An 18,938-nucleotide genomic window follows, 5' to 3' on the forward strand; every position below is an offset into this window, starting at 1 on the left:
CTAGCAAACGGTGCAACATTTTGTTATGGAATACAGAGTAGCTGTAAGTTAATGGTTTCCCCATCTTTTATAGACACTAGTTCTCAACAGCACTCTAATTTATTTATCATTTATTGTAATTTGTGTAAGTAAGCATCTCCATATTGATTTAATTTTGGTTTACAGCAATAAATTTGGATTTACTGAAATGAAATTAGTTTTTAATTGTGCAACAGAGCTCTACTCCATTTTAAATATGGATTAAATCATTTTAAGCCTAGTTTTGCTAAACTAAATGAATCTTTGTTGGTGCAACCCAATCTAAGTGTATCAGAATCAGATTCCTAACAAGCTCTAAACCTGCAAACACAAACTCTCATTCTCAATGATTATCAGTGCAGAGACGTGTAAAGAATAGATCACTTTAATATGTCACACAACTAAAACAGAGGATCTAATGTTTCCATCAAACAGATTGGGATGATCTAAAGGCTAACACTGCAATACGCAACACAAATGCTCAAAAATATCTAAACGCAACCAAATTAAATATGTAAATGAAGCATAAAATAATAATAAATAGTTTAAAATAAGTAAACCCTGAAGGAGGAAGTGACCTACAGGACGTCACAGCTCCTTCCTGTCAAAGCAGCTCTCCACTCACTCTATGACGACGCAAGTTTAAAACAAAATGAAACACATGTAGTGTGTACAGTATGTGTCTGAGTCAGACAGTCATGTTAAAGAAGAGATGGCTCAGTGTGTTTCCATACGCACAACTCCAGTATGTCCCTACAAAGGCTTTTGTTCTCTTATTCAACGGAGCATGAAGAGTACAACAGGTTTGATTTGCAGTCGGGCAGCGTTGATGACAACCACTGGGTCCTTCAGCTCCACAGTCTTTCAAACAAAATGCTTCTCTACAGAGGTCACCTTTAGAAAATCAAACAAAATCTTACAAACGAGAAACTGAAGATCAAAGTTAACGAGTCTTCTGGCTGAACTGCTTCACACTATCTCACACTCTGGACTCGTCGACACACATTTTTCACGTCACCCTTTCACGCTCCCTTAGAGGACCTGGAACTTCCAGGAGTTTTGGTCCTTGTGGTCCAGGCAGTCCATTGTAGTGAAGCCCAGTTTCCAGGCCTGCTGGTCCTTGTAGTCCAGGCAGTCAACAGAGGTGAAGCCCAGGGAGGAGGCGGTGCTGTAGCCCTGCGAGGACAGCGAGGCCGGGGACTGGCTTAGGGAGCCCCCCATGGAGGGCACGGTGATGGGGCTGAGGGCGCCCACAGTGCCGGACAGCTGCGAGTGCATGGGGGACAGGTAGGCGCTGCAGTCCAGGCCAGTGAAGTAGGAGGTGGTGCTGGCGTAGCCCTGGCTGTAGGCGGACGGCTGCCCGTAGCTCATGGGGTAAGGTGAGGGCCGCTGCATGCATGGGGCCGAGGAGGAGGCCAGGGGGTCGGGCAGGGGCGAGATGGCCGGGCTCCAGATGGACACGGCGGTGTTTCCAGTGCTGGAGCTCGGGGCCAGGCTGGGGCCTGACTGGGCGGAGGAGGGGCTGTAGGAGCCAGATGGGTTAGGGACAGGATCGGGGACACTGGGTTCCTGCACGGGAGAAGCCTTCTTTTTAGGGGGGCGTGGTTTGGACTGGCCACTGCTCTGCTGCTGCTGCTGACGGCACTTGGCACGGCGGTTTTTAAACCAAACCTGGAGATGCCGAGACAAAGACACACATTAGTAATTGTCAGACATGGAGACATGTGTCCTGAGCTGTGAGAAAGGACAGTGAGTGGGTCATCATTGCAAAACAGCAGGGTGGTGCGGGTTTATATTGCATTAGTACTCAACTTTGTGAAGTACTTGATTCTGATTTAAAATACACTCTGGAGGAGCAATAAAATAATTTCAAATCCATAAAATCATTTTTAAATTAATATTTTGTGTCAAATTATTGTTTCGTTGGTTTTTTGGTAGGTAACCATCCAATAGGAAATAAATCTTTCCAGGCTGATTCCTACATCACCCTGTCAAGGTTCATTTCACATTAATGACCAGCTCACTGTACATTATCTGCTTGTTAAAAAATCAATAATTTAACAAAAATATTGATTTAAAAATGATTTAAAAATAATTTCTATTTATTTAAAAATGATTTTAATGCCTTTCTAGGGTCCATGATCAAAACTGCATCCATAGCAACAGTCTGTTATTTAGAAATAACAGATCTTCAGATGTCATTATTGAACATCAGAATCAAGTGTTTAGAAAAGCCATGTAATAACTGAAATGAATAAATATGCAGGCGATAACATAAATATAGTGTTATTCTTATTCTGTAGAAGATATATGTTGCCTTCAAAGTTCTTAACATGGCTACTCTCACTCTAACTAACCCACACACACTGAACAGGAACAGTGTGTCCTCCATCTTGGCTGTAGCCTACTTCTTCAGTACCTGCACACGTGACTCGGGCAGGTTGATCTTGAGGGCCACCTCCTCCCTCATGAAGATGTCCGGGTAGCGGGTCTTGGAGAACAGCGCCTCCAGGATGTCCAGCTGTGTGCGGGTGAAGGTGGTGCGCTCTCTACGCTGCTTCCGGGGAGTGGCTGCCAAACCCAGAGAGAGGCGGAGAGGGGATTATCATCCAGGCAGCAGCACAGAAATGACATGAATTATAACTCTTCTTTTGAAGGGAACATTAGAGATTGTTTGGGTAGTTTTCCAGCAATGTGCATGAAGATGAAATAATATATAAATAGAAACATCAAAGACATTTTGATACTTTTCATGATCCCAACTTTTTTTTTCTACTTCTACTTCTAGTGATCAATATGGAGACAGAAGTCATTGTTCATTTTATCAAATTATTATGAGTCACAGGTATATTTGGAGAATTTCAGTTGAAGACAGTTACATTTTATCCATTTAACCAGTTTGTACAGTCAAAGTCATGACTATCTGCTCTCCATGGTACACAACAAAATCCCAAGGTATATTTGCTTCAGAACAAGCAGAGTGAGTAACAATAGATGTAGTCAAGATAATGTGGCATTGAGTCTCCCTCCTCTTTAAATCTGTAGTTATCTGAATGTAAATGAGGTGAGAACATGTGAGATCCTATGAGGAAAAAAAGTGAGAAACAAAAATGTCACATTTTATCTGAGTCCTGACAGACACTGAAGTGAACACAGATGATCTGCGCTTCAATTTCAAAAAGGGTTCAAATGTCAGCCTAATAACAAATGTGTCTGAATTAACATATTAAATATATGTGACAGCAAAGTAATGTAGAAATTACAAGATTAACTTTTCATGAAATCATCAGTCTCTCATGACAAAAGTCAATTTTTGAGAATTGCTGCTCCTAGACTACCTTATCTGAGTTATGCTCCTATTCTTATATTCAGATTGATCTTTTCCCTTTTATTTATTTGCTATAAAGACATTCATTTTATCTTAATTAATTTTCATTTAAACTTAATTATTTGTCTTTATTTTGAAATTTTCATTTTCCTTTTAAAAATTTGCTCATTTTTGATACTGTTCCAATTCCAGACATACCTTTATATCATCTTCTTAATATCTGTGAATGTGCATAACTGTATAATTCTTCCATATAAATGAAAATGAGCACTGACACAACAGTTTAATTTTCTTTGGCTCAATAAAACATATTTGAAACAAATAAGCGCAGTAATGATCATTTATAATACATTTTACGATCTAATCAGTATTATTCGACAATTTTATCGATGCACGGACTCTTATAAAACAAAAGGTTTATCCTCCTGTCGTTTATTTTCGCTGGTTCAGTCGTTACGCACAGCCCGAGCGCGTCTTTACGCATCATTTGGATGCAATGTTGCACTGTAAATTACTACAGTAGCAGATAAATACTTGAAAGTAAAACGGAAAAAGTTTAACAACATAATAGTTTCTACTTACATGGATAAGCGACGGTCGTGTGCAGCACATCCATTCCGGGACCAGGCAAATTTAACCCGTTCATGGTGTAATGAGGTTGCTTTATGTAGGACATCATCCTTACAGCAGCCTTTTAAGTCCTGCCGCTGACTTGTATGTCGGACACGCAACACGACAGCCGAGGGCCCCTCACGGCTCAGCGGGGGCAACAAGTCCGTCCGTGCGTCGGTTCCAAACCCGCAGCGGAGAGAAGCTGGACGCACCGGAGAGAGTTCACCACAAAAACCTCAAACTGTTTTTTTTTTTTTTTTTCTATCTGCAGTTTGAGCTTTTACTGAGTGTCAGCTGAGCAGCAGAGAGAGCACACTGCAGGGCATCCGAACTGCTTCTGAAAGTCGAGTTTCACACCAGTGAAGTCATCACACTGCACAGGTGAAGACGAAGAAGAAGAAGGAGGAGGAGTGGCCCCTGAGTGCCTCCTGTGCGCCCTGCTGAGGATGCTCCACTGAGTTTCTTTACCGGCACACGCTGCTAATTAGAGGGAGCAAGTGGCTCCAGCTAAACCCCTCCCACCATACGCTCACGTACACACACACGCACACACACACACACACACACACACACACACGCACACACACACACGCACACACACACACACACACACACACACACACACACAGCGCGCGCGAAGGTAAATCATCCAAAGCAACAGGCTACATAATAAGACAAACTAGACTCTCACACAAAGTTTATTATTGGTTTGATTCTAGTCTTGGATCGGAGCAACCCAGAAGAAATTTTGTTTCTCACAATCATCTTTTCTTTGTCTTATGAGAAATAAATGAGATTCTTATTTTAAGCTTAATGAAGTCTCATCTGTTTCTCTTAAACTCTCTTTAGGTGAAAAAAGGAGCAAAAGAAAAGAAAAGCAGAAGATCTGTTACAGAGCTCACAGGTGTCTCAGAGATTTCTCCTTGATGACAAATTTAAGATCTCATTCCAGTTTTCTTTTAGATCTCACTGTTATCTCAAGAGCTGATTATATAAAGCAAAATTAAAATCAGTGCAGTGAGACAAAAAAAGAACATTTTAACTAGTACATTTTCTTGGGCTCAAATTATTCTCTTAGACTGAGACGAGACAAAGGCAATTTCTCCGGAGCCGAATTTAAGAAGTATGAGAAAATAGTCTCATATTGATCATAAATTGAGCTCATTTATGACCTGGAGACACAGGCTAGACAAAGACGGGACCTTATTATGAACTTTTCCTTTTTTCTGGGAACTCTTTCTCATTGATATTAAATGTAGGTATAAGTTTACTAAGAAAGTGGTTTAAATATAAAAAAAATGCAAATATTTTCATGAGCAAAATTAGCAGCAGCAGAAGAAGTACTCAAGTACTTTACTTAAGTTAAAGTAGCAATATCACAGTAGAATTACTCTGTTACAAATACAAATACTGCAACAAATACAACATTACTGCAAAATATGTGCTTTTGACTTAAGTGAAAGTACAAAAGTATTGGCATTAATATATACTTTAAGTACAAAAATTAGAAATGCTCATTATGTGGAATGGGCCATTTCAGAATAATGTATACTGTTGTTAATGATATTATAATTATTGATGCATTCATAAAGAAACAATAAGGCACTATTTTATCTATAATAATATCTAATAATTTATTGATGATTATATTTTGTATAATTAATCTAGATATCAATCAAATAAATGTAGTGGAGTAAAAGGTACTATATTTGCCTTGAGTGAAGCGGAGCAGAAGAAGAAGAAAATGTAAATACTTGAGTGAAGTTCAAGTATTTTAAAACTGTACTTTCTGCCTATTTATTTTCAAAATAAAAGTACATTATGAATGCATTCATTATCAGTTAAAGTTTTCTTTTTTTAAGTGTTATTTCAGGAACTGGTGTCCTTTACTTATTTATCTTTTACTAAATATATAACTTATATATTTAAACAAATATTATAAAGCTTCCACAAACCATCATTTTTGGAATATTTCACTTTTCTCATTGAGCGGCTTGAGTGGAGAAAATAAAAAGAACAGCAAGAATCTCAAATCAGAAATGTTTAAGAAAATGCCAGTTTCCTTTCAATTCACACCCTGTTGTCCCTTCTTTTCTTCGATTAATTAACCTGCTGCTCATATGCTGCACTTCATACGGTCACACATAATTGACAGATTACATTTATCTCCAAAACAGCTGCACACACACATGCTGCGTTCACACACACACACACACACAAACACCCAGATGCACAAAACCGACAAAGCTCATTTGATTTATCATAATATGCTTTATCTGAAAAGTAAGTATCTTATCTCCAGATAAAGGCAGGAAAGACAGAGCAATCCGTTCAGTGTTGGAGCAGGAAAGGAGGCTGGAGGGAACTACAGCTGCATGGATGGATGAGTCGCTGTGAAGACTGGGAAAAAAAGAAAGAGACGAAAACAGGAGAAGATGCAGAATGTGGCTATGGGAGGAATCAGAGGTGGAGGAAGCGACGTGGACAGTGGATTCAGAGCGAGGGGGACAGCTGCTTTACCTAATGGACACCTACAGACAGACACATCAGGTTTACATGGACATGGATACAGAAAAACAACAACAAGTGACTCCTGGTGTCCTGCTTTTTTTGTTGTTGACCACAGTGTTGTCAGTGCTGAGAGAATATTGTTCAGGAGATACACACACATGAACATGTACTGTGACTTGTGACGTGTGTGTGTGTGTGTGTGTGTGTGTGTGTGTGTGTGTGTGTGTGTGCATGTGCAGGCATTGCTGTGCACATTATAAGTTTATATCATGCTCTGAACGCAACTGACAAACTTTTAACTCTAATTTAAGAGCATTTTAAACCATGACCAGAGTTGAGTAGTAATGGATTCCATGTAATCAGATTACAAAAAAAAGTAACTATAAACAGCCCAGATTACATCTGAAAACATGTGCAGTTAGATCATTTTTAGATTGTCAATCATTTCTTGATTACATTTTTGATTATATCTTTAAAATTTGGCAATTTTAAAGGATAACCAATGCTTTGTTATCTCATGAAAAGTGCACATGACATATGGGTTGTTTTGGACAAATGCTCCATTTTGTGGTAGACTTGAAGAAATGCATTTTATTTGCATGAAAAATGTGAGAAGAGAAAATAGAGTACTTGTAGAACTCATCATCCCTTATTTTGAGTATGAAATTTGATATTTACAATATTTGATGTTAAAGTAATCTTAAAGTAATCAAAAAGTATTCAGATTTTTTTTTTTTTTTGTAATCCAGTGGATCTTGTTATTGATTACAGTTGCCATGTAATTTGTATTCAGCAACTGATTACATTTTAAAGTAATCTAACTCAACCATGATTTTATTTTGTTCAAAATAATTTTTCTTTACTTTTTGGCTTTTATTGTTTTATTGTTTCATTTAGGACAATCTGTTACACTGAAAAACTGCAGAAATATTAATATTAGACAATCAGAGGCCAAAATGTGGAGTCTGAGGTGTGATTAAGAAAAACAAAACTTTTTTCTCAGACTTATCCTCATCTACTAAAAAAAGAATACGTGTTAGATGAACACTGTCCAGATGATGTTTATGATGGCGATGCAATCTTCGCCCAACAGTGGAACAGCTCGTCTTGCAGCTGCAACAGCAAATAGGGAAGTGGGGAAGAGGACTGAGCTGGTATAATCCCTGCCCGACTGCCCTTCCCCCCTAAAGCTGGACGCAGAGAGACACTCTGAGTGATGCAAGCAGTGCTTTTATTTTAAGACTGAACACAGTTTGTGTTCCACATACTGACTGAGGCCGGAAAAATCAGGAAATAAGAGAGAAGACAGGTAGATGGAAGTCAGGTGGGAGAGAGGAAGGGGGGGGGCAGGTACACAGAGCAGAGGGAGGAAGGCGGGGTGGGGAGGGGTGGAGGAGAAGCAGGTGAAGGGGCAGAGGGTGGGGGAGGCTCCGCTCCTCGTCCCCACTGACACACTGCTGCAGTTAATCCAGATTAGAGTGTCTAAAACAGGTCGGCTAAATCTGCAGGCCAGCCAGCAATACAGAGGCTGCTGTCAGCCCCAATCACTCACCCTGCACAAACACACACACACACACACACACACACACACACACACACACACACACACACACACACACAGTAATAATCTCCTCTGTGCAAACCAGGTGCCACCAGCAGCTCAGCACAGACCGCCACTAACCAGCCCATCACCCCCCCACCAGTCCAGTTGGAGCTCCATACTGTCAGACTGGACACACACACACACACACACACACACACACACACACACACACACACACACACACACACACACAGCTCTTACACCACCAGGCACCATATTCAACATAGGAATTTCAAAGTTACTTTGATGCCCTCCTGCTTTATGAGACAGTCCAGCTATAGGTGGACACTTGTCCACCCTGACATTCAGACTCATGACCTGGTGTGTGTGTGTGTGTGTGCGTGTGTGTGTGTCTGAGCACCTTCAACCTGCTGAGTCACTATTAGGCTTAATATGAGCTGTAGATTAAACATGTCCTGTCAGGGAGGAAGGTGCAGCTGAACACGTGTGAAGGATAGACCCACAGTTTTTCCATCTTAAAAAGGGCAGTATTAGTTTTGTGTCATTTACCACACAATGTAGATGACAGGTGTCAAACTGAAGGCCCGTGGGCTGAATCTGGCCCAGCACTTAAATCTATGTGGCCCTCGAGAGCTTACAAAGAATATAATTTGCACAACACAATACTATGCTGTGTTACGGAATGTGGTGTCCATAAACTACATGCCCCAGAATGCATCTGGATTTTGTGCAAATACATGTTTGTGCTTAAAGGGATAGTTCACCCAAAAATGAAAATTCAGTCATTATCTACTCACCCTCATGCCGATTTAAGGTCAGGTTTAGTTTTTTTAGTCCACAAAACACTGCTGGAGTTTCACAGGAAAACAGTTTTGTAGAATCTCCCAAACAGTTGAAGTGAATGGTGACCAGTCTTCAAAAGGAAAAAAAAAACATAAAATGCCTCCATACTGCTCATCTGTAAGAAGCTACAAACCTATGTATTTAGACTCTAAAGAACTCAGTTCTATTTGTCAAGAATGTGGAGACACATTTTTTCATCTTAGACACTCAGAGTAATGCTGTAATGCTGATACATGGTCCACCAGGTTACCTTAGAAATCTGTAAGAAATTAACGCTAATTCAGAATGAGTATTTTAGCTACAGTACCTAACTTAAGTTAAGACTAAAGCTGAGTTTGGTTATAGATTTTCCCCTGGTTGTTATCTGAGGCCTAAATGACAATAAGGCAGCATTTCATCTCATTTTGAGGAAATGTCTTGATTTAGAGTGGTTAAACTACCTTTAAATCGTATGCATTCAAATGTAAGTGAATGATTTGATATTCAGAATTTATTAATAATTGCTTATTCTGACAGAGTAACTCAGACAAACACGGAAACACTTTGTTTCCACTCAGCTCTGGATTGAACACCTGAAGAAGTTAGCAGTACTCAAAAAGTTGAAGCAATCAGTTGCCACAATTTTTCATAAACTTAAAAGTTGGAGGTTACAGGAGATTAATTTTTTTTTTTTTTTGAGTTAGCGTTACACGCCCTCATAGTTGAACTAAAATATTTAATTAAGCCAACTCAAATATTTTCATTATATGTAACTCAGACAGTATTTTCCTTCACCTCTCTCATTGTAATATATTAACTTTTAAGTATAAAACCGCATTAATCCATGGTCAGTACACACAATGCAGTCATAAATGAACTACTTCATTAATGTATTTAAATATTTGTGTTTTTGAGACCTTTAGACACCCTATTTCCCTCAATAGCTGAAAATTATGAGATTGATAAACACAAAACAAAGACAATTGTACTGGCATTCAACATTTTAAGTTAGCAGAACCTCTACACAAAAGTGAAATTTTCATTACTACAAATAACTAAGTCGAGCATTCTGTTTTACATTGTAATAATAATGAGACTGAAGTTAATTTTCTTAAATAAACCTCTGTGGTCAAAATGGATCATAAAGCTGAGAGATCACATTTTGTAGACACTGTTGTTTCTCTGAGTAGTCTGTGAATAGTATCCAAAGGCAGACTGCATTATCTATTTTTAAATATTGTGTGGATTCAGCTTTTTGGGCTAAAATAATCAGCCTAAAAACACATGAAATGAAAACATTGCAACCTCTCTGTTTTACAGTTTGCTGTCTAACCTGAAGACTTTTTTTCCCCTCAACTTCACTGCTTCTACTGCTTTCTGCCTCTAGAGGGCAGTATTTCTATAGTTTTTGAATGGACGAAGCAGAGTGAAAAATACAGCATTTCCCTCAAACAGTATAAGTGTGCAGTAACATAAAATTAGAATATTCTGACAACATCTAAGTTTCTTAAAAATGTTTCTTAAGAACAGTACTTGTATATCATGCATAAAGCATGGGCTAGTACAGTTCAAGGTACTATGTCAGTTTTCTTTATTCCAAAGTAAAACTTGCCAAATTGTGTCCTACTGTAGATGCCACTTGTGACTGGTGCAGGCAGCTTCCTGCTACTTTGTCACACATGTTCCGGCTCTGTCCTAAAATACCTAATTACTGGAAATCTGTCTTCCAGACTCTATCTGATGTTGTTGGACAGCTGATTGAACCAGATCCTTTGGCTGCCATATTCTGCATTATGGGAGAGGGTTGTCCTCTTCAGGAAGCTAACTGCACAACTGCAGCCTTTATAATGTTACTGACATACAGTTTCCCTTAACTGGAAAAACCGACAGCCTCCCAGTTACATACAGCACTTGAAACTAGAAAAACTCAGATTAACACTTTAGGGCTCTGCTAATACATTTGAGAAAATGTGGCATCCCTTTATGATCTATGCTGAATCTATGTTTTAATTGTCCTCTCATACATCTCTCAATCATTTAGTTATTCTTAAGCAACTTGATCCCCTCTTTTTTTTCCCTTCTTGCTCAATTTGTAAAATTAAAAAAATGTCATTTGCATTGAATTTATCTGTAGACTGTACTTGTCTGAAGACCAATAAACACAATTTAAAAGACAAAAAAGATTAGTACTTGAGTAAATATACTGACTTTTCACAGTAAACTCATTTGGTATCTTTTGAATGTGGCTTTCAACTTTGGGGAGAATGAGAATCAGCTTTATTGTCCAAGGATGTGTAGCTACACATAAACTATGAGTGGACTGTGGTTTTAAGTTTTTCTCAATGTTTCACACAGTTCCAGTAGAAATAGCAGAGATATAAACAGACATACAGCTAAACAAGGACAACAAAACTGAACAATGTTAGGTAAAACTAGACAATTCTAAAAAAGAAATTTTGAGTGTGCCTGAGGCTCTCTGCTGACTGATATCCCCACCATATTATTAGAAGTATTAATAGCAGTAGCTGTATCATTGAGGTTGCATGTGTCTGTGTGTGTGTGCACATGCAGTCGCACGCATGTGTGTATGTATGCAAATATGTGTGTATGTGCATGTGTTATCATGCATGTTTTTTCAAATATCAATCAAAATCAATGACATTATATTCTGTTCACTCCTATATTTTTTAGCTTCTTTTATAAGTAAGTTGAAAAAAGTTGTTCATTGACTGTGTCCATGGAAACACTGATGAATGCAGCCATAAAGGTTTGGTTTTCTTTGATCTGGAAGAGAAAGATCACGCACCCTGGTGAAAAAGTTTGGCTGTAAAAGACAGAATTTGTTGGTCTTGCTTTGAATGGGAAATTTTTTTGCAATTTGTTGTGGAAACAGTTTAGCAAATTGTGCACACACGTCCTGAGTTTTCCACACATTTTGATGTGCTTTTCATGTATGTGCTCCCAATGGTGCAGGACTAGTTACACACTGAAAAATCCGGCAGAAGAAAAATAATCATATGAAAAAGTATGGAGGATTATGTATAGTGTGCCTGTACATCAGGCAGACTGAATAAAGAAAGTACTGTCATACAAACCATACATACAAATTGGCCTGTTACCACCTGTTTGAATAGCCGCTGTAGCACATCAGTACCTCAGTCCAACACTGTAAAGCAAATAAATCACACCAACAAGCATCAGTTTGTTTTAACATCTATTTATTACCACCATAATATGAGAAATTTGGAAAATACAAAGATCAGCTTATTTATACGTCTGAAAATCTCGAGGAATAAGAAAAATATAAAAGAAAACAAATATGAGGTTATATTGTGTATCACAAATTTTGAGAAAGGGACAGATTATATGTTCAGATCTACAGAGAGTGCAAGAAGAGACACACAGAGCCTAAACATGCAGAGTGAAGCTTCACTAGAATGTTGATTCTACTGTTGTGACGAGTCTAAAGACTACCTGTGGAGATGAAGAGAGAGACAGAAGCATCTTGTGTGATGACTGATCTACAGTGAACGTTTGAAGAGACGGGGAGATGGTGAACCATCGCCCCCGTGTGGCTGCCTTTAGAATAGAAGTTGCCTTGGAACAGAGAGAAGCCCTTCCTGATTTTCTATAGCGAATCAGATCACTGTAACAAAAACTGATGTTGACATTATTCATTGCTTTTTTTCACTTAATGTGATGATTTTGGAAGTGGTAAAGAGATGCTCATCCGTGAATTATATGTGTAAAAAAAATAGACACCATATCCACAACGATAATCAATATTCTTAAGCAACCAAAAGATTCTTGTTTGTTGAGGTTTGACAGATCAGAACTCACACGTGCACACGCACAGACCAACAGAGCGCCGTCTCCTCCCAGTCCAGATCACAGACGTGACGGAGGTGGTTTGAGAAGGTGCAGCGAGCCGTCCGGCTGCAGCTACAGAGCGAAGATGGAGTTGGTGTTCAGACGAGGTACAGAGGCCTCAGGATTAGTTTTAATAGCACCCTGCTGTGGAAGTTGCAGCTCCCCTTAAGCAGACTAGCCCCTCAGCCACATCCCTCTGCTTCAGCTCTGTTCGGCGCAGGAATCACACCCACTGGCCTCCCCACACACCCTGGAAGAATCCAGGTGAGCCCAGGTTGAGCCCAAACCCAGTGACGCGTGTTTGAGTATGCGTGCATGTGTGTGTCTGATCTGCGAAACCTTTTACATGCACGAAAAAGGTACCCTAAAACATTTGGTGAAGACAAAAAACCTATGAGAGACCAGACTTCAACATATTTCTATCTCTTCATAATCAGGATTACTCTAAAGTCTACTGAGAAGCTGGGCAGGCTGGGAGGGAGGGAGGGCGATGGGGATGGGTGGAGGTGGGCGGGTGGGTGGCCAGGGTAGAATGAAGGAGTGAGGGAAGGGGTAGGTAAAGAAAAACAGGACAGAGGTTAAACATTAGGCCATCTAAGCGCGCTCGCCACGGATGCGGCGTGCCAGCTGGATGTCTTTGGGCATGATGGTGACACGCTTGGCATGGATGGCACACAGGTTGGTGTCCTCGAACAGACCCACCAGGTACGCCTCGCTGGCCTCCTGCAGGGGGGATGGAGGGAGGGACAACACATATGAGCAGAAGTGTGTCAGTTTTCAGAGTTTCTGCACCTTTTCCAAAGTCAAATTCAAGCAGAATTTTAAGAATTTTCAAGGTGCACTTCAAGATTATCCAGCACCCTACTGCTGAGGTTAATTACATATGCAACGATTAATCAAATATTAAATTAATCGCCAACTAATATGATAATCGATTAAATTGCTTTGAGTCAATTTTTAAGTTAAAAAAAGGTCTGATTTCTGATTTCAGCATCTTAATTGAGAATATTTTCTGGTTTCTTTAATCCTCTGCAACAGTAAACTCAATATCTTTGGGTTGTGAACAAAACAAGACATTAGAGGACGTCATCAAACACTGATCAACATTTTCTGATATTTTATGGACCAAGCAACTAATCAATTAGTGGAGAAAATGATTGACAGATTGATCCTAATGAAAATAATTGTCACATGAAAGAGTTGGAAAAATTGGTCCAACATGTTTGCACCTATTTTCCAGCTGACAAGATTGTGACAGGATTCATTACTCAAGAAATCGTTAGTTGCAGCCGTAATATATTCACTTAAAATGATGAGGTCCTGTTTAATTTCTTGATCACATTAAATCAGATGCTATTGTGCTACAAACAACCACAAATATGTTTAATGATAGCATTCTGAAGAAGGGTGACGAATTAAAGGAAAATACAACAAAGTTTCATGTTTCAAAACATGTCACCTGTCTGTCAGTAGACTTAGTATCACATATATCCCTCCTGAGCCAATTTGAAACAATTACTTGAAAAGGAACTTAAACTTCAAGATAATCTTTACTATGAGTATAACATTAGCCAAACAGAAAATTCCATACTACAGCTTACTCTTACCCTTAACCCTGAAAAGTGCAGACTTTTCCATTAGTATTTTATCCAAAGACTAAGCACTTTTCAAACCTTGAACTCACTACATGCATAATAATGTGTTTTCAAGGATTTCCAGCACCTGAATGAACCTTTGTTCTTTTCTAAAAAATGTGAATAACATATTGATGACTCATCCTGTACTCTGGGGTGTGTACTAATTTGCATTGTAAGAAATGCATTCCCTCTCACAGGAGCATGGATGTAAAGGAGAGACCATCCATCCAGCCAGACTGGAGTGTTACTGGGGAACGGACCTCACTGCAGAAGCACAACTTTGTGACTTTATTCACTGATTTGAGTGAAAATGGATTATATTTTATGGGGAAAATATTTTCAGGTTTTTCCTCTGATGTCCCCCGGCTGCTCAACTCCCTGTGATTTAATTACATACTTCTAATATATTTTGCGCACACACACACACACACCTGCAGGGCTCCAATGGCGGCGCTCTGGAAACGCAGGTCAGTCTTGAAGTCCTGAGCGATCTCCCTCACCAGGCGCTGGAAGGGCAGCTTGCGGATCAGCAGCTCAGTGGACTTCTGATACCTACGGATCTCTCTCAGAGCCACGGTACCGGGCCTGGAACACACACCCAAGTTCTAGCTCAATAAACCATTTCAGTGTTTAGATTATAGCAGATTCATTTAATCTTCTACATTGTTTAACAGGATTTATCTGAATTTATCATCATAAAAAACGCCCCTGTGTGATGCTTATTTTAGTCACTTTTTAAAAAATGCCTCAGTGGTTTTTAAACTCTGAGCAGTACAAATTACATCCTGCTGCCTTGCTTACACATGAAACAATTCATCTTAATTAATCTGTTCAGTATGATTTATTTCACTGGGGGCCCAATGCACCACCTAAAAATAGGACAGAGGGAAGACGAAAAAGTTTTAATGCTGAAAATGTACAACTGTGCAACAAAGAGGTTTTAGTCAATTAATGACAATATCATTTTGAATCATTTGAGATCAAAGTTACAGGAAAAGTTCACCCCCAGATCAAACATTAAATATTTTTCCTTCTCCTTTAGCTTGTGGTATTATTTCTACCTTTTTTGGTGTGAACTGCAGAGTTTTGCAGAAATCAGCCCTTACAGATGGCCCTGGCACTTGAAAAACTCAAATGCAGCTTCTCTCTCCTGAAATAAAGATCCTGTTAGTCAAGAGAATCCACAGACCTTATTGTGAATCTCTAATCGAAATTGCTCACAACATGGTCTGTGAGCCATTATATTGGAGAGAAGGCAGACATCTCTACAGCCAGTATCTCCAAAACTTGGCAACTCACACCAAAAAAATCTAGATGGATAAACAGCTCTACAAGTAAGAGGGGAAAAAATTTGCAGTTTTGATTTGGGGTTGAACTGTCTTTTTTCAAATCCCCATCTCATCTTATTAAAGATGATTTCCTTGATGTTATGATTTGTTAAAGAAATGGCTGTTTGGAGGGAAATCGAGATGTTACCTGTAACGATGGGGCTTCTTGACACCACCAGTAGAGGGGGCACTCTTACGGGCAGCCTTGGTGGCCAGCTGCTTACGTGGAGCCTTTCCTCCAGTGGACTTACGGGCAGTCTGCTTTGTACGAGCCATTACGACGAAGTGTCACCTGAAGGGAATATTGGCACGTGCTATTATCAGTGCTGTTCTTACAAACACTACTCCAGTCATCGTGGTGTTTAATTTACAGTGACAGCATTTACATGTGCACATGTATGCTGGTTATGAGGTTTATCCTGGCTGTGATCATATTCGGGATATCACATTTAAATGGAACATGAGAAACCTGGTTATTCATACCCCTGTATACATGATTCTAACAGTATCCAGGTTTCTGATCATTTGTGTGCAGTTGCATCTCGATCTGTCACCATATCAACCATTCAATGTAAAAATAGAATGTTCAGAAACCTGGACAAAATGTTCTCATGCCACAGTATCCTGGTTTCTATTGAAGTACTCCAGGCTTCATATCCAGGTTCCTCAAAACCAGGAAAATATCTAATCCAGGTTTCTGAAACTAACATGACATTTACATGCACAAAACATAACCAGGATACTTGTGTGCATGTAAATGCACTCAATGTTATCATGGGAACTCTGAACACATTCCTTCTAAGCTAATTTACTACTGACATATTAGTCAAAATTTATAACACAATAATAATTTTTTGTGAAATATTTAGCCCGAATGTGAATTTTTTTATGTTTGGAGCCTGGAAATAGAAAAAAATGGTAAACGATCATCAGACAACTCAAAAATATAACTGAATACATCAATTATAATACTGTCAGGAAAATGGTTAAAATGAAATGTTAGTCCCATAAATAAGTTCGAAAAAAAATTAAACTCATATATTGTGATTATTTTGACTCAAATTGGAATTACGGTGTCGTTTGCGTTTTTAGAAAGAATGACATTTTTACTTTTTTCCCCCTAATGTTCCTTGAAAAACATATCAAAATGCAGGGATCTGTACCAAACAAAGATGTTTTCTTGAGTCTGGAGAATATGATGTGCAGGCCAGGATACATTTGCAATACAATATTTAATTCAAAATGTTTTTGACAGATTTGGCACATTTTACCATCAGGAAAAACTGCATCTCCTGCAATTTGAAATAGCAGCAGACCATATTGTGATTTCCATCGAATTTCAATAAACTGTTGATCCCTTAGCATCTCTATATGCCACACCTGTCAGGTAGATGGATCATCTTGGAAAAGAGCTCACTAAAACGGATTTTACCAAGATTGGGCTTCAAGTTTGAGAGAGATAAATATTTTGTTCTTTTATATTTTTGTTAAGCATACGTTTTGAAGGGTTTTAAGACTTGTGTTTGCTGTTTCTTATCACTATTACCTCCTAAATATCTGCATCAGGGTCAGTAAACTATGATCTTATTTTTAAGTACTCAACATTACAAAACTTCTGTTTTCCCCATATTTAGTTCAAAGTATTTATTTTCAGTCATTCTGGGCCGCCTGGGAAAACTTTCCTCCGGTTTGGCAGCTGTACAGACACACCGTACCGAGCCAATACAGACACCGTGTGCTCCAGACCAACCAGTCACACTGCTGAACAGAGCGTCGTTCTGAAATGCACCAATCAGCCGTATCTGTGACTCACATTATGACCAATGGTGTCTTATTCTGCAGGGTTTGGGGGCGGGACGAGCAACCTTAGCCCCGCCTCATACCGCAAGATTATGGCCGCAGACCCAAATGAACCTTCCGATATACAGACAAGGAACAGGACGTAAACTTTGACAATTTTACTAAAAAACAAACAACATGTGCACACAAGAGTAGCAACAAAACGTAGGAGACAACTGTAGCTATCAAATAAGCGCCAAAGCGTGCGAAACCATGTTATATTAAAGCCAAACAGCGAAGTGGAAACGGCCTCTGAAAGTGGAGCAGATATTTCAGCGGTGGAACTACTGAGCCGTTTTTCTCTCTGCCTGGGCATCGGGGCAGCTGCTTTTTCTCCTCTCTAAAGCGTCGAAATAACACGATATTTCAGCACGAAAACTACTTTATGCCTGTCATTTTCCTCACTTAACTACGAATACTAATGTATGGTTTAAAAATTATGACAAAAATGAAACTTACCACGGGTGAATTTAACGCTTTTTCTCCGCACGGATACAAGTGTGTTGTGGTTGTCTGGCAGTGTCAGATATTTACTATCTCTCACACAATGGAAGCAGGGAGAGCTGGAGCAAAATGGCGGCCGTGTCAATCATCTGTCTCCCATAATGCAACTGCCAACATTTGTAAACATTGTAACTTTCATTTCCTCAACTGTAACTTTTCAGCCCAAAACGTCGCTGGTTTTAAATACAATGTGACCAAACTGTAATAATATCAAAGTAACACCATTATTATGTAATTATTTTATGTTCGACATAGATGTTGTATTTTTGATTTATCCATTTATTCAGCAATATATAAACTGTTAAATAATAATAATAACAATGATAATAATAATATTACCCTATCCGTCAAGAAAGTAAGGACAAAATCTGATAATTTTGGGAAATAATAAAGCATAATCAACAAAATACATTTACAAGTGACATATTAAGTATTGAGTAAATGTCTCTTCTCAGTACTTAATAAATTGTCTTTTTAAGTTATTTTATCAAGTGTGAAGCCAAGCTTTTATCTACTTATTTTATTTATTTATTAATTTCTACTGGTTTAAAAACTATTTTATTGCTTTTCATTGTCATTTTGTCTATATTATAATCTACATTTGTGTTATTATCTTTTCAAATGAAGTTTGTTTAACTAAAGTATTGTTCTGAAGTGCGGTTCAGAGATGTACTTGACTATATTCATTGAATACTACTTTATACTTGTACTCCTCGACTTTGCTGTAGTACATTTAGATCACATTAAAAAAAAAAAAAAAAAACATCTGGCACACTTTAAGTTCTTCTTGTTTTCTTCCTTCCCCACAGTTAGTTACTTTGCAGATTCAGAGTATTAACACAAAATATAATAAACAAATAAATTATGATGGAAAATTATGGATTAAAACTACCTGGCAGTACATA

At 38.7% G+C, this 18,938-nt stretch overlaps 2 protein-coding genes across 2 annotated transcripts; both read right to left on the reverse strand.

Moving 5' to 3' along the window:
• Nucleotides 1–774: 774 nt before the first annotated feature.
• crx (cone-rod homeobox) lies at nt 775–4,420 on the reverse strand. Its single transcript, XM_084730623.1, has 3 exons — nt 3,929–4,420; nt 2,438–2,589; nt 775–1,689 (listed from the first exon to the last, which is right to left on the reverse strand). Exons 1-3 carry the CDS (start codon nt 4,023–4,025, stop codon nt 1,051–1,053), a joined length of 888 nt encoding a protein of 295 aa, XP_084586749.1. The 5' UTR covers nt 4,026–4,420; the 3' UTR covers nt 775–1,050.
• A 7,636-nt stretch (nt 4,421–12,056) lies between these two features.
• On the reverse strand, nt 12,057–18,147 carry h3f3c (H3 histone, family 3C). Its single transcript, XM_084730626.1, has 4 exons — nt 17,989–18,147; nt 15,839–15,982; nt 14,794–14,947; nt 12,057–13,448 (listed from the first exon to the last, which is right to left on the reverse strand). Exons 2-4 carry the CDS (start codon nt 15,964–15,966, stop codon nt 13,320–13,322), a joined length of 411 nt encoding a protein of 136 aa, XP_084586752.1. The 5' UTR covers nt 15,967–15,982; nt 17,989–18,147; the 3' UTR covers nt 12,057–13,319.
• Between the last annotated feature and the right edge of the window lie 791 nt (nt 18,148–18,938).

This window comes from Lutjanus erythropterus, chromosome 11 (genome assembly GCF_056507025.1).
Source record: "Lutjanus erythropterus isolate fLutEry1 chromosome 11, fLutEry1.hap2, whole genome shotgun sequence".
NCBI lineage: Eukaryota > Metazoa > Chordata > Actinopteri > Lutjaniformes > Lutjanidae > Lutjanus > Lutjanus erythropterus.